This window comes from Haemorhous mexicanus, chromosome 3 (genome assembly GCF_027477595.1).
Source record: "Haemorhous mexicanus isolate bHaeMex1 chromosome 3, bHaeMex1.pri, whole genome shotgun sequence".
NCBI lineage: Eukaryota > Metazoa > Chordata > Aves > Passeriformes > Fringillidae > Haemorhous > Haemorhous mexicanus.
In genome coordinates this window covers 5,543,859-5,559,457 of record NC_082343.1, presented here as the reverse complement: position 1 = coordinate 5,559,457, position 15,599 = coordinate 5,543,859, and the positions used below count along the sequence as shown (strand labels likewise).

Sequence of the window (15,599 nt, the reverse complement as noted above, 5' to 3'; positions counted from 1 at the left end):
AGAGTTCCTAGAGAGAGCCAACCCAGAAAGCATTTCAAATTTACATGATCTATCCATCCAACAATGTCAGTCTTTGAAATAAAATGTTAGAATGGAATTACCAGGTGTGGTAAGGAATGTTCATCCCATAGTTTGCTTAAAGTGAAGCCATTTCTGAGCTGTCAGTTCCTTGGTGCTGCCCAGGCAGGGCAGTGCTTGGTGGTGTGCGGTGTAAACCCCCCATTCAGGGCTGTCTGTCCCCTCAGAGGACTTTGGGTAAAGCTTAGAGAAGACTTTTTCTGCCAATTTTATTGCCTGCCCATGTCTTTCAGGACAGAGACTTGTGTGTTATCCTGGTGCCACATCATGTCCCAGAGTTCCCCCTGGTCCGGCGCTTTGTTCGGGCCGTCCCTTCCTGCATGTCCAGGCTGGGTCGGGAGCTGTACGTGTTCCACCGGGCGGGATTGCTCACGTGAGTCGTGCCTTGGGACAGCCCTGCTGTGCTCTGGGCTGCTGTGGGACACACCTGCCAGCGTTTGTAGGGAGTGTCCTCTCAGGAGAACCCAAGCACAGTGAGAGGATTCATTTGGGATTTGTGTATACAGTACTAAGGTAGAGAAGATGGACATTGGTATAGACCAGTGGCTCTAAGTTCCCTGATTGTGGGCCAAGGCCATCAGAGAAGTGTGGTGCTGTGTTTGGCCTTGGGGATGTGGGTCAGGCTGTGTGATACTGGCACCTGATAGCCTGGTGTGGGTTTAATTCTTCAAAATCTGTTATAGCTTTCTTAAGAGAACCGTAGTTGTGTGTTTGTGGGACATACAGATCACAGCAGGAACACTGAGTATCTGTTCTATATAATTTCTTTTTTACTTTAGGTGTTGAATAATTGATTTCACACCTTCAGTTTCTGTGATCCTCTGAACACTTCTGTAGGCTGAGATATCAGTTGAACTGCGACACCAAACCTTTCTTGCTGTGCTTTCTGTTACATGGAATGAGTTTTCCAAAGCTTTGCTTGTGTATCAAGCCTATTCTGGCCCAAACACCAAGCTTAAGTTGTGGTATAGTTAAAGATCTTTTTTTGGTTTTGGTCCTAATGTACCTAAATACTGTGTGGTTTTAGCCAAGTACTTCTAGGCTTAATTGCGTACCTAATCACCTCTGGGGGTACACAAATACTTCATGCAGGAGTTGGCCAGCTTCTCTTGGACTGAGGCAGAAGCTTTTTGCCCTCGGATGAAACTTCTCCTTCTGGGTCCTGAGTAAAAATCCAGCTGGCTGGGGAGAGAGCTGCTGGAGTAATTTCTGGTAATCTCAGGCCCAGCTGCTCAGTAATCCACCAGTAGGGCTGGGAGTCATATGTCCTCTTGCAGTTTTGGGCAAAATTCAAGTTGTTATCAAGGCTCTTTTAAAAAAAAAGTTAACCATCCTGATTACGTTGTGCATATTCCAAATGACACCAGTCCTTTCCTGGAAACAAAATAGGGTCACCAGTAGCATTTTCCAAATCCCCCTGCAGCTTTGCAGGAAAGTAAGGGAAAATAGCTGCTCATTGAGGTTCAGGATCAGAAAAGGTTTGGGAGAAACCAGAGTAAGCTTTTGGAAAGTTTCTGCAGAACAATACCCTCAGGGTGCAACAGCAGATACCTTCTTGGAAATAACCAAAATCTGTGAAAGTGAAAGATCAACACATTGTACTTGCACCTACGGCTTTCAAAAGCATGTGAGTGAAAAGGAAGTCACAGAAAATGGACTAAAAGAAAAACAGGGTAAGAAGAGGGGAATAGGAGGATATGAAAGGGCGAAGTCAGAAGAGGCACAGGCACAAAATGAGCTCTTGATTAGTACAGGTAGTAAAAAGGAATAAGAAAAAGTGTTAAGTACACAAAAAGCAAGAGTGCAGCAAATGGAACTGTGAGTCTTCTACTTAATACTGAAGGAGAAAAAAATAACACATGACAAGGCATAGGCTGAGGTTCTTAATGGGTACTTTCCCTCAATTTTCACTAAAAAGCATAATAATAATGGTGTCCTTGTCTCTGAGCAGTCAAAGGACTTGAGCATCTAGAATGAGTTAATTCATTGCTGGGAGAGAAACGAGTACAGACCTTGGATAGTCCTTCCTCCTGTTCCATAATCCCACTGGAGCTGGTGGATCTGCTTATTTAAAAAAAAAGAGACAGTTTCAACTTTTCACATTTCTGTTTTTGTCATACTGGAGATGCAGTGCCCTGTAGGCACAGCTGCTTTCCCTGGAGCATGGGTGGGACAAAGCTGGTGGGCTGGGCTGGGCAGGGGTGAGAGGAGGGCTGCAGAATGTGAAAAACACCAATCACTTGTTTTTAGAATTTTAAAAGTTTAATAGTAATAAAATGGTTATAAAAATAGTAATATGATTATGAGTAATAAAAATTTGAACATTTGGGGTTAGGACAATACGAGACAATAAAAACAAAGAGTTACAGACAGTCCAGGTACCTCTTTCTGGGCAAAATAAGCCTGAAAAAGGACTCACATTAACAAAGGAATAACTTTTAAAGGCAATAACCTGTTGCATATTCCTACGTCTCATACATTATGCATAAATTCTATTCCAGCAAAGGATATTCTGTCTGGTCAGTGTCAGCTTCTTCTTAATCTTTATGGCATCTTCAGGGCTGAGTGAGGCAGGAAGAAGTTAGTTTCTTCTGGTAATGGAGCAATAAATTCTTTTTCTCTGAAAGATTTAGGTGTCCTGGGGCTGATCTCAGTGTGAGTACCTCATTCCTTTCTTTAAAAAAATATCCCACATACATAGTTTCTGTTTTAACTACAAAAGTTAGATTTTAGCTACAAAACTACATTTACCATACTATTAAATGTTAATATGGCACTATTAATCACTACAACATAATACATATAGTAAATAACTGCGTAGAGCTATATAAGATGCACTTGTCACAAGAGTGAGCTGCAGCTCTCAGCACTGTTGGGTCTTGCAATCAGCATTGGAAATGTGTGAGAAGCTGTGGAAGCTCAGCTGATGCTCATTTAGAAGGTCAGAATTAGTTTATAATTTAGTGACCAAATGTGTGCTTTTGAGCACTCAAAAATGGTCAGTGAATTTAGCTGTGAAATTTCTCATAACATACCAGAATCTTATTTTTTTTTTAAGGTACCAGTGCCATTCATTAAGCTTGTATTCCACAAGATGCCTCAGTGTGACTGAGGCTGAAGAATAGCACATCCACTTTTAAATTGAAAGCCAGAAGAACAGGAATAAAAAGATTATGCTACATGAATCACAACTTTTTATCTGTGGGTGAAATAACATATTTCTTGGAACTGAAGCTGTAGTTCAGCTTCTTGAACAACACTCCCCAAGTGTGGGTTGCACGAGCTGTGTGTATCTAGGAAGGAGTTGCTGTCTTTAACAGATGCTGGGAGGGCTCCTCAGCTGCTGTAGACTGTCAGTGTGAAGTGAATTTTCTTCCTAACTGCTAGGTGGGAAGATGTTTGCTAATAGCCTGTAAGTGAGCTAAGTGCCAGGTTACTGCTGTCTGTAGGTAAGGTGTTCCATGTGTGGCACAGGCATTCTGGTACCAAGTCACTACTGTGTCATTACAAACTGGCACTCCACGCTTAGCAGAGGTGTTGCAGTCATGTAAGTTTATCCTCATGTGTTACTGCTTGAGGCACCAAGGCCTAACACAAAAATTAGCAATTTTATTCTCGGAGAAATTATGTTCCTGCTTTGCTTTGTACCATGGCAGCTGGCTCAGTTTTATTTTTCTCTGTCCTTTGCTCTTTTTTTTTTTTGCCTTTCCCTGTTTTAATCTAGCTCTTTTCCCCATGTACCACAATGTGCAGCTAGAGATTCCACATTCATTTTATGGTTCTTTGCCTCCCTTTATTGCTGACTTTTACTCACTTCAAGACAGGTGGTACCTGGGGTTATAGATTGGGCTGAGTGTTTAATAGCAGATAAAGCAGGATTCTGGAGTTGCCTCAAGTAGATGCTCTAATCTTTTGTATTACCATGCAATAAGTTCATATCTGCCTTTGGAACAAGTGTCATTTAGCAAGCAGTTACAATTTCTGAATGGTGTTGTTGGTGCTTGTGAAGGGTGTGTTGTCTTAAGCTTGGCAGTTGTCCTTATTTTGTCACAGAGTCAGCTTTAATTCTTTTTTTGTCCTTTTTTAGGTCATTTAATGTAAGAAAAGCAGCAACCAGTGACCTACAGGGTGTCAAAATGCTCATTGAAACTCTTAGCTTGAATGAAGAGATGTGGAATGACTCAAAGATATTCACTGAGACTCGCAAGGATCCAGTGAGTATTTGTTGGTGATATGTGTTCAATTCTGTCCCAAGATCAGGACTTAACCCAGGACTGAAGCAGTGGCTGAGCTTGCAGCACTCCTGTAGCAGCTGTACCCAAACAGATGTGTCAGTGAGGAAAGATCTGTGTGGTCCAGAGTCCAGCCACACACCGGGCTCAAACAGGGCCCTCTTGGGAAGCAGGCTGGTTAAACTGGGATGGTGCCTGGGAGCTGCACTGGGAGGAGTGTTTTAACTGGGATTCTGTAGTGAAATACACAGTTATCATTAGAAAAAGATTCTACTGAAACTGGAAATGTGCATCTGTTGCCTTTACTTTGCAGGATGGGATGCCAGTACAGGCTTTTGTAGCAGAAGTTTTGGATCAAATCGTCGGTGTTTCTGTCACTAGGGATGAAATGGTAAATTCAGTTTGTGTTCCATGAGCTCTGTGGTGCTTGGTGCTCCCAGTAAGGCTGAGTTTTGTGCTTGGCACTGTACTTGTGCCTAACAAAGTGTCTGTAAAAATACTGCTTGTAGAAGCTGTCTAGCCTATGCCCACAGTATTATTTCTCTGTTCATAGATAATGATTGACACACAGATGAAAAAAAAAATGATCCTGTTACTTTCAAGAAGCTGCTGCTATGTCCTGAAAGTTTTCCTCCTGCACTTTTTTTGGTACTTCAGCACAAAGCCATTCTGCCTCTAAATAGGTGTTCAATCACCTCCTTCCCTTCTACTTTCCAGGTCAATAAGAAGCTTTGCCACAAATCCTGCAAAGAGCAGTAATTCTTCTTCTAGATTTGCTTTCATAAGTTTTTTATCCAACAGTAGAGTCTAAGTGATTCTGAATCATATACTTGAAAACAAAAGCCTATTCCCTGATGGAGTAAAAAAAGACATTGCCCATTATTATTGAATAGTAAACTTTCTCCAAGTCTTGCTTTTGTGGCATTCTGCTAGGACTGAAAAGGTGGATTTTAGGTTGTTCAGCAGTTCTAATGCTTAGTTTTCACAATAGAACTGTCATTCCTGTTTCTGAGAGTAATTCTCTTGATTGTATTAAGAGCTAAGAGGATAGATTGAGTGAATCAATGTGCAAAAATATCAGCTTATCACTTCAACAGGGAAGACTTGTCAGAGGGCATTTCTTACACAGCTCTGCTCTGTGGAATTCCCTTTTTCAGCTGGAGTTTGATGAGAGGGACAGCCTGGGCTTCTGTGCCTTGAATGTAGAAAAACAGTTGATTTTTTTTTTTTTTTTTTTTCCTTCCACCTTTGGATGTCTGTTAACTTGTATCAGGCATTGTGGGGTAAGGGTCAGGTGTGCATTCCTTGTAAGGGTAAGCTGCAAGGAGAGGTTTTGATACAATGAAAAGATTTTCGAGAAAAATCCGTTCAGTTAGTGCCCTTCAATTGAGGACAGCTCTCAAAGACACTTGACTTCAGTTTTCAAATGTAGTTCCCTGATTGATAGAAAGTAACTGATTGGTTGGTGTTTGCTAAACTCCTGTCAAGGTAGCTGCTGATCACTGCTGACTCACAAATTCCTGATTTTCCAGGATACTGAGTATATTCGATCACATTATGATATTGAGGACTTCATTCATTTTAATCACCACCAGCAAGAGGAACATGGACATCTTTGCCACTTTGTCTTGAATCCTGTATTTCATCACTATGCAAAATACTTTCTAAAGGAGATTCTTCGCTTGGGTCACAAATCTTCTCTTTACTACCCTATTTATCCAGAATATGTGGAGGACAAGGTAAGGAGAATGTGATTAGTATTTCTTGTATTAAATATTGTCATATTTTCTCACTTTATTTTTTCTTTGCTTCCATGAATGACTGTAAACAGGGATTTTCTTGTCAACCTGCAGCAAACTGTGCCTTCTTTTCTTCCTGCCTGACATATTCTGGACCCATGGGCACAACTTTTGCATAGCAGGGCTCTGATCCATGGTGTCCATCAGTGTCTTCAGGAAGTGTGGTGGGGAGCAGAGTGGAAATGGCCTTGGCACCCTGCCCAGCACAAGTGTAATGTAGCCTGAGTAAATGCAAGGGGATCATCCTGAACACCATCCACATGGCTTATAAAAACCCTTCCAAAGGGATTCAGGTATTCTAGACTGTGTTTCACCAAAAGTCAGTAGGACCTGGGCACCTCATTGACTTTTGAAGGAGGGGACTTGCAGGAACATAGGTATCATGGGAGAACTGTAAGAACTGAACTTCCAATGGAGAAAATCCAATTCCGAGAAGAATGTAATTCAGAAGCACTCACATATGTGTTTTGTCATCAGTCTCAAGTCAGAAAAGCAACACAAGGTAAAATTTGCAAGCTGTCTGAAGTTGCTGTTAGTCCTGAGCAATCATCTGGGCTCCTGGAACCTCTGATGGAAACACGCAGTGCACCCCAAGGGCAGTTCATCTCTCAGTCATACCTGGCTGTTTTGAGACAGATGGAATTTTCCCCTGGAGACTGACCACCAGCTCAGGCTTCTGCCAGCCTGGCTGGACTGGGCACCTGGTGTTTAGATGGTGACTGAGATGAGTTCTGTCCTTGGTGACTTGGGTGTTTTTGAAACCACCACTAGCTTTCACATGGGAACTCTTTGACAGGTTAGACTTGGGTTCATTTGCAGAGGGATGTGTTTTCCCATGCACTTTTTTGGAGCTCTAAGTGTTCCCGTGAGGAACCAATGTTCCTGCGTAGCATTAGGCTCTCAGATTCTGAAGAGGCACTCACAAAAATGCAGTTTAATGGCACTGGATGGAAAAGAAGCTAAATCTTACCAGTGATTCCAGGTTTGACTGTTTCCAGGCTACCAGGCTACAGAGTTACTCTAAGATACTTAAGCTTATCTAATATTATTATCTAAAAAGTACTAAGTGTGATATTTTACTTAGTTCTCAACATAGTAACCTCAAGTTTTTAGTATTTGTGGATGGAATGGCACTTGAGTGTAATTTAGTTTGCATTAATGTTAATTCTGTATTTCCTGTAATTCTTCTATTTTCTTCCCTTTCATGTTGTCAGTTTTGCCAGAGGCAGTCATGGTGTAACAGACAGATACAGCTATTTCTAATGATCAAGGCTGTTCAGATGAGCGTTAGAGTTTTGTTCATTTCAAATTTCTGACAGTTTATTAACATTTATCACTTGGATGAACCAGACATTTCAGTCGGTATAGAATTTCTATATAAATTCATCTCCGTTCCTTGCCAGGCGAGCAAAGGTTAGCAGTGAGCAGATAACACAGCTTAATGAGGTCAAATCAAGCTGATTCATGATCACTATGGAGAAAAATATCCTCCTGGGGAAAATACTTGTGCTGAAAAATCCCATAAACCAAACCACTTGTTTATCTGTCATTCCCACAGAGATAGTAATGTAATTACTTTCATAATTATCTTCATTAGTGTCAGGAATTATCTGCAATTCATTTCTCTGCTCTGAGTATGTTTGTTTATTTGCTGATTTTTGTCTCAGATTTAGCCAACAGAACTAAGAATTGTGTGTTTGTGAAGCCATGCAGCAGACATCTGTGATGCACTGCTCTGACATTCTCTCTGCTGAAATATGGATTGCTGTCTTTCAGTTCCAGCATCCCTGTGCTCATTCCCTGACATCTGCCCTTCATTACATGGCTCCCGTGCGGCCGAGACGACAGATTGTCTATCCTCTGCAAGAGCTTGGCGTGAGCGCTCCATCGGAGCAAGTCTCCAAGGATCAGGTGGGTAACAGCAGTGGCAGCAGGCGGGAGGCACGGTGCCAGCTCGTGCAGGGCCTGGCAGATGGGCTGGCATTAACCTCCCAGTGCTCACGGGCTGCTCCTTAATTACAGCAGCCGCGCTGGCTGCCCGATCCCCATCCCACTCTGCTGCCACGCCCGGCACACACGGCGGCCGCTGGAGCAGAGCCCTTCCCGCTCCGCTGCCCACCATGGCAGCGCTTTGTCGTGGCCTCCCAGTGTCTTCTAAATGCTCTGCCTGCTGCTGAGCCCTTGCTCCTGCTGGCTTTATTTAGGTGTCGTGCTCTGCAAGCGGAAGAGTCAACAGCATGACATTGTCTTTCTGGAGAAATTGTTTCAGTACATTTTATTTTTCAGTCCCAAAGTCAGGTTTCTTCCATGCATGACACCCTTAAAACACCAAGTGACTTAACAGCAAAGGAAAAGGTTGTTTTCACTAGCAAATGGTTTTACTTGCAAAGAACTGGTGCAGCCTGGAGGTTCTAAATGAAAAGTCTCTTTAAATTTCATTTTTAAAATAATTTGCACCCTATTCTCTTACATTTTTTAAGTAACTAAAATTTGGCGTGAAGGTGATTCCTCAAACAAGTAACTAGTGAAGCTGAAATATTAGGAAACACAATTAGTGATGGATTCTCTCAGTAGGTAGTTGTAATTTTGTGGAGAAACATAATTAGGGAGCTTTATGTCTGTCTACTAACTTCCAGTTGGCTGAGATGGGCTTCCATATAATATTTTTAGAGCTGTCCTTTTCTCAGTTAGTCAGTAGGTTTTGGCACCTAAAACTCATAATTAGGCAGCAGCTGGCAAAGCAAAATCCAGAACATGGTTAAGGCTGTTGGTCTGGGTTTGGCTTTGTTCAACAGCCTTCCCTTCACATGCACATCCCTGCCTTTCTCTTCTCTGCAGAATGAACTCTGATGCTTTTCTTTAAACTGCTTCTTATTCCTAATCTTTAAAGTGATTGCTCTCTTCCTAAAAGAGCTTATTTTAGCATTTTTGTTGAAGCTGGAAAATCACAGACATCCCGTGTTTGAAAATTTGCAAATCTTTTGTCTGCTCGTGTTCTTACTGAGGTTTTCTGAGCTTCTCTGTAGGTAGTGGCATAATGGTTAGAAATCTCAGATTCAGATTTCTATTTAATAGAATGTGTGAAATTTTTGCTAGGAAGTTATACTGGAAAAACCCCAACTCCAGGCCAGCCAAGTATCCATGCATCTGCCTCTGCATGAATTATAGATTTTTGACAGACTGTGCTCTATCAGAATGGACATCTGGGGCTAAGTGCTGGGTCGTAACTTGAGGATAAAGCTAGTCTGCTGTTGGTGCTGGCTTCTCTGAAATACCAAGAACTTGAAACCATGTAAAGCTAAATTGACTCTTCTGCCGAGTGAATGAAGCGACCTTTGGCCACCCTACGTTGGGAAGCTGTGTAACATAAGGAGCAGGCTGCCATGGGAAACTGAGTGTACTCATGAGTAAGGAGGTGGTGCTGCTTTTAGACCTTGGGTTGCAGCCAGGTACAAGGCACTTGCCCTCTCTCTGCTCAGATGTCTCATAAAGGAAGATTGATCCCCATCAATGATCTTGCACTACCTTGCCGAATACTGTAGTGAAGTTACAAATAAATTGAGGTGTCTTATAAATTAATATAACAGAGTTTCAGAAGGCACAATATTATCTTTCTGCCTTTTTGTAGAGATTAAAAGGCTTCTCAGAGCTACTGTAAACAGTAAGGTGCAATCTGTGAGGCAGAGAAGAATCTGTCTCAACAAGGAGATAAATGTGCTAGCGCTGCAGAATGGAAAGCCTGAGAAGTGTTGCCTTGTGAAATACAGTGAGCCAAGGTGAAACACCTTTTGGTTGTAGAAGATGCTAATGGTCTGGGAAGAGAGGGAGAAAGGACATGGGAGAACAACGTTGTGAGGAAACTGTGGAGAAGAGAGGGAGAAAGGTGAAAGGTAGACAGTCTGGAATAAGAATTAGTGAGAGGATGTCTGAGGCCAGCGCCTGCAGAGGAGTAAGGAGAAAATGTCTCCTATCATCTTTGCTTTGGTCGTTTCAAATGAGATCAGGGCAGGATCTTGCGAGATGTTTAGACTGGGCGAGCAGGGATTCCAGGCATTTGAGACCACTCCTCATTTCTTTATCCCATGTCTCTATCCCAGCTCACCAAGCTGGTTTAAGCCAAGAGGGCTTTGCCCTCTCCTATTTGAAAGCAGCTCCTCTAGAGGTGAATCTGTGCCCACTTTGTTCCCATGAGCTGGAGGGCAGGTTATCACTGTAATTGCTGCTTTAGAGTGCTCTGCAGTAGTGGCAGGATTTGTCACATGAACTACAGGATGAGGATTGTAAATGCAAGTTGATTTCAGAAATGTAAAATTTTCATTGATTGCCTGCCCTAATTGGTTGCTTGAGTATCTGTTGCTGGTAATGGGGATAATTGTGGTGATATTCTTGCTTTGATACCCACAAGATGCCCCTTGATATCTAGTAATCAACAAATCAACATCTGCCTCTCATCTGCTGCTTTTTCAGCTGCCTTCCTCTTGTTCCAGCCCTTCTTGAGCTCTTACTCCCCTTTTCTAGCTGCATAGTGTCTTTTTTCCCCAGTAAGAGCTTGGGGCTGAGCAGCTCAGCAGTTCTGTGTAGGGGCACAGCTCGTGATTTGTGTGTGGATGTCTGGGGGCTGTCAGCAGCTCTGAATCTCAGCAAGTGTGGGTGGGAGCCCTGGAGCTCTGTCAGTTGCTGTCTCCCCAGGACATTCCAGCCTGCTCAGGGCACGAAGGGAATTCACTCATACAGATCCAGGGCATGCACAGACTCTTTCCTGCTTCCTTCTTCCAAAGCCAGAAGAGAAACCATCCATCTAAACCATAGGAGCTCTGCTCTCAACTAATTCCTGAGCACTGCCAGTCCACATGGATCTCGTCTGTGCTGGAGAGGTGCTTTTCCTGCAGGTCTGGATCAGCTGAGCACAGTGTGTGGCAACTTGTTCTTGCTGTCCCTCTGTCAACTTGCTCTATTCTTCTGTGGTGTCTGGAAAAACCACCAAAGGGGAAGTGCCATGTGTTGCTCTCCCACGGATTCCTGGCCTGCTCCCTCCTGTCATGCAGGGAGCGTGAGCTGTTTCTTGTGGTTTTAAAGGAAGCATAGATCCTTCCTCCTGTGAGCTCTCTGTCAGAGCTAGATGTCAGCTGGAGAAAGGTACTCCTAAACTCCAGGAACTTGCCCTATGACTCCACAGCCAACTGTTACCTGTGTGGCCATTTACCTGCAGTTCTCCACTCACCCTGTTCTCTCCAGGCCCTTGTGGCATTTCCCCTGGTTCAGTCTTGTTTCTGGTTTGAGACAGGCTTTTGGTGTGTGTTGTGGCTTATTGTTAAAATGACTATGACTCCAGAGAAGAGCAGAGTTTAGGAGCTCTCACTGCTTCTCCCCTATTTGCCATCCTTTTCATTAATGCTTTGCTGTAGGTTTTAAGGCCATCACACGTTTTTTCATTTATTCTCTTAAACCACAGCTCTCTGCTGCTTCATCTCTGCCTCAAACCCTGTCACCCCCCAAGCAGTGGCTCCATTTCCTGAAGGGCTGTAAATTCTTCCTTACTTTGAGATTGGAAATACATTTGGAAATGCATTTTGCTGCTGATTTTGTGTGTCTGTTCCTACTGAACTCCGTCTCTCATTGCTCTGCTGAAGAGATTTGGATAAATTGGGTAAGACTAGTCTGAGAAGGCACAAAACAGGAGATGTTAAGCTTGCCTCCCATTAAGTCCTGCAGCCCTCTGGAATGACACAGTTGATGATTTGCATCTGGTCCTGACGTGTCCAGACTTTAGGATACCTGTTGAGCAGCAAGTGTGGCAGAGGTGCCACATCCTGGCTCAGAATTGCATTGGCCACACATCTGCTCTGCTGGGGTTCAGGGCACAGACCTGACAGAGCTCCTGCCTACTCATTAGATCAAACGCTTTGTACAGCTGTACCAGAGCAAAAGGAAATCTCTAATTTTTGTGTTCTGGATCAGCAACCAGTGCTGGAGTGCCAACTGGCAGGAGATCCAAAGATCCAAACTCTTAATTCCCTCAGTGTTAAAACAGATTAGATTATTATTCTGGTTTGCACATCTGTCAGTCACTGCAGTCATGTTACATGAAAAACAGTTGGTTACAACAGAATCCTGAATATCCTGTAAAGTGCTGCTGGCCTTCACGATGCATGTCATTATTGGTGGAGTAGAAAGCTATAGGTAATGAAATAATTCTTAATTATTTCTTCATAAATAAACAATTTATAAACTTGTTTGCTTTCTCACCATCTGGGAGCATTCTGTTATCCATCTGCTTCATGTAATTATCAATGTAAGGGAAGAATAGGTGATATAATTAACAAGAATAACTGATCCACAATGAAGAACAAAAATGGCACACATCTGTTGAATTATTTCCTTGTTTTTGCCCTTTTATTATTTTTCATGCTATTGGGTTTATTATGTTTTTATTTCATGGCTGCATTCAAGCTGTCAGGCTCTATTGCACAGTTTAGAATTGTTTTTACTGCTCCAGCTCATAAAAAGACAGAACAGTTGCTGAAGCCCATGAAGTGTTGTATAAATTTAGTTAGTTCAGTGTGAGGTTCAAATAGAAAATGGAGGCCAAGGCACTGCAAAGTCAACAGTTTCCAGTGCAAGTGTGGTGGTATTTTTGTGTGTTAGTCTGATTCCATGATGATGGTTATGGTAAAGGCTATGAGTAAATGGCCTGAGAGCAGTTTAAAATAATAATTAAAACAAGAACATGAGAGGAAAATACATCCTTGCTTTTAGATTCATCCTAGGACTAGTTCCATTTCAGTGCATGTTCACAACTGCATATTCAAATGACTTGTGAATGTAGGAGCCATCCTGGAGGTTTCTCTGTTCTCTGAGCTTTTAATGTCCATTATAAAATTGCAGGATTTTAAAAGAGTATATATTTACCTTGCTTTGTAAAAAGAAAAGGAGAAATTAGCTATCAGGTAAAAACAGGAAAAAAATCTGAAATGTTTTTGAACTTGACAAACTTTCTCTCCTGGGGAAGCTTGTTTAAAAACATAATTGAAACTGATCTATAGGAGTGTCTCTATAGAAAACTCATCTCTAGATGCTGGTGTCCCCTCCAACAAACTCCTGGGGCTCTCCTTTATTTATTTACTCTCTGTGGCTTCTACTTTCTGGTGTTTAGACCTGTTCATTACCAGCTGTCTGAACCTTTCATTAGTGCCCAGACTGAGCACAAGCCTTTACCTTGACCTGTGCAGGCAGAGGAACAGAAAGGACTCAGAACTGATTATTTGACTGTTATCAACACCTTCCTGTCCAGTCCCAGCCAGTCCACAGTGTACGGTCTGAAAATTTTAGTTCAGTTGTAATTCAAAGGTAATAAAAACAAGGACTTAAAATTTTAAAACATGGGGGAGAGGCTGTTCACAGAGACTGCCACAGAACAATCTGTTCTGAGAAATAAAGTTCTTTGCTTCCAACTGCAGCTGAGAGTGCAAACTGCATGTTTTGTCACCTTATGTGTCCAGAGAAAAATGTCAAGAAGGTGGAGAGGGAGAGGCACAAGTTCTGTGAAGCAGCAGAGCCTCTGCTTTGAAGCATATGCCCATCCTGGGCACTGGCCATTCCCTGTTCTGGTCTGCAGGCACAACCACAGGAACAGCCAGCTCTGCTCCTGGAAGTGCTTCTGGAACAGCAGTGCCTGAGGTAACACAGGGGAAGCAGTCACTGCTGTTTTACCCTCTGTCTGCCTTGGAGCTAAGTGTATGCTGGCTTGGTAGAATACCTGTAGCAAATAAAGGTTGATTCTGGCAGTTTCAGCTCTATTTATGTGCAGTTGAAGCACTGGAATGTACTGAATATGGCTAAAACATGGAAAGTTTTTCAGGATTTGGGGTTTATTTTCATCATTAGGCCTCTACTAGGATAAAGAGCAAATACAGCAGAGAGCTTAGGGAAGATGGGCAAGAGAATTCCCTGCATTTTAAATATCAAGGCTCATGTATCAAAGTTAAAACAGCAGAGTTCCTTTGTGTTACAATTTGTGTGTGGACACTGGGATTACAAACAAAGGCTTGCTGGGGATAGTTTTCACTTAACCAGGGGAGTAGTATTAATTTTTAAAGCAGTAACTGTTGCTTAAGATGTTCATGTGCTTGAGTAATGAATTTTTAATGCTTTTTGTAGTATGTGCATGGATGAAAATCCATTATTTATTGTTCTTCCCCTTGACTGGCGAAGGTGATGGTTTTATGGCACCAGTAGGCACACAAACAGGCGTTCTGAAGTGAGGCTGATAACAAATTTCCTCACTGTAAATGTCAGTGGGGTTTGTGCAATGCTGCCATTACATTTTGTTTGGAAGGCTGAGTGTCACACCGTTGTGGGAGGCACCAGATGGCATCATTAACAGGAATGTTTACCACTTATGTGCATGTGTGAAATTAAAAGTAAGATGACCTATCTTTGTTTTGAAAGCATGGTGTCAGTGCTGTACAGGTGTTAATGACATTTGCAGTAAACTGAAATAGGCACTTCTGCTTAGAAACAGGTCAGACTTGGCTTAAAGCTTTTTCAAAGCTGTTTGTTAGATTGATAATTCCAGCTTATAAGGAGGAAACATTTTTTTGCCACAAAAGGTAATGTTTACCATTAAAAAGTGGAGAAGTATGTCTGCTTTCACTAAAACATGATTTTCTGACCCTACAAATCAATCTCCCTTCACATCCTAGACTATTATTTGTTACCTCATGTCCATTATTTTCAGTATGAAATGTTAAGATTTTTATTCTGTTTTTTCAAGCTTTTAACTTTATACCTCTTATGATTTTCAATGAGTTCAGTGTATTTGAATTGCTGCCTCTGTTGCCCTGAGTCTGTACATGAGGTGCCTGTGCTTTCTCTTGCTCTGGCTCCGCTCTGTCGCTGGAGTGTGGGCAGCTGCCTCTGCAGGCTGGCTCAGTGTGCCCAGAGACCAGTGCAAGCTGCCCCTTGTCTGCTGCTCCTGTGCTCAGGCCAGGAGGGTCCCTGTTGGGCTCCTTCCTCCAGGGACTGCTAGGCATGCTTCTGTCTCAGAGGGATGTGGAGCTAATGGAGTCAGTCCTTGGCCAAAGCCCAAGTTTGTATTTGCCACTCTCTTTCCTCCTGCCTTGAAAATCAAGCCATAGAGAGATGACCTGGGAAGCAATGGCTGCTGTCAGAGGACTAGAGCCAGCCATGTGCATCACCCCCTTGCCAGCTTGAATGCTTTGATTGAATTCCTGTGCCTTCCTTTCTTTCCCTTTCTTTCCAGAAAAACAGGGGAGAACTGACCTCTCTGAAAGTGGCACCATTCTGAGTTCATTTCTTTGGCCCTTGAAGCAGAGCAGCAAGCAGTAGTCAGGTCCTTACGTGAGTGTGAACTGCCCAGTCCTCTCTGGGCTGGGGATCCAAATGTCAGTGCTCAAAGGGAAAAAGAGCATCTTTTTACCATGGTAACAGTGGTTCTGTGAGGAAATTAAATAGATGTGTCCATGCTCTG

General features: G+C 42.7%; 1 protein-coding gene across 1 annotated transcript in view; it reads left to right on the top strand.

The window, feature by feature from the left end:
* The window catches only part of CFAP61 (cilia and flagella associated protein 61), an 88,377-nt gene that overhangs the window by 19,216 nt on the left and 53,562 nt on the right, over nucleotides 1-15,599 (top strand). The window contains exons 11-15 of the mRNA XM_059840636.1: nucleotides 312-451; nucleotides 4,166-4,292; nucleotides 4,624-4,701; nucleotides 5,843-6,049; nucleotides 7,886-8,020. Coding sequence (XP_059696619.1) covers nucleotides 312-451; nucleotides 4,166-4,292; nucleotides 4,624-4,701; nucleotides 5,843-6,049; nucleotides 7,886-8,020 — 687 coding nt within the window. The remainder of the gene's footprint in view (nucleotides 1-311; nucleotides 452-4,165; nucleotides 4,293-4,623; nucleotides 4,702-5,842; nucleotides 6,050-7,885; nucleotides 8,021-15,599) is intronic.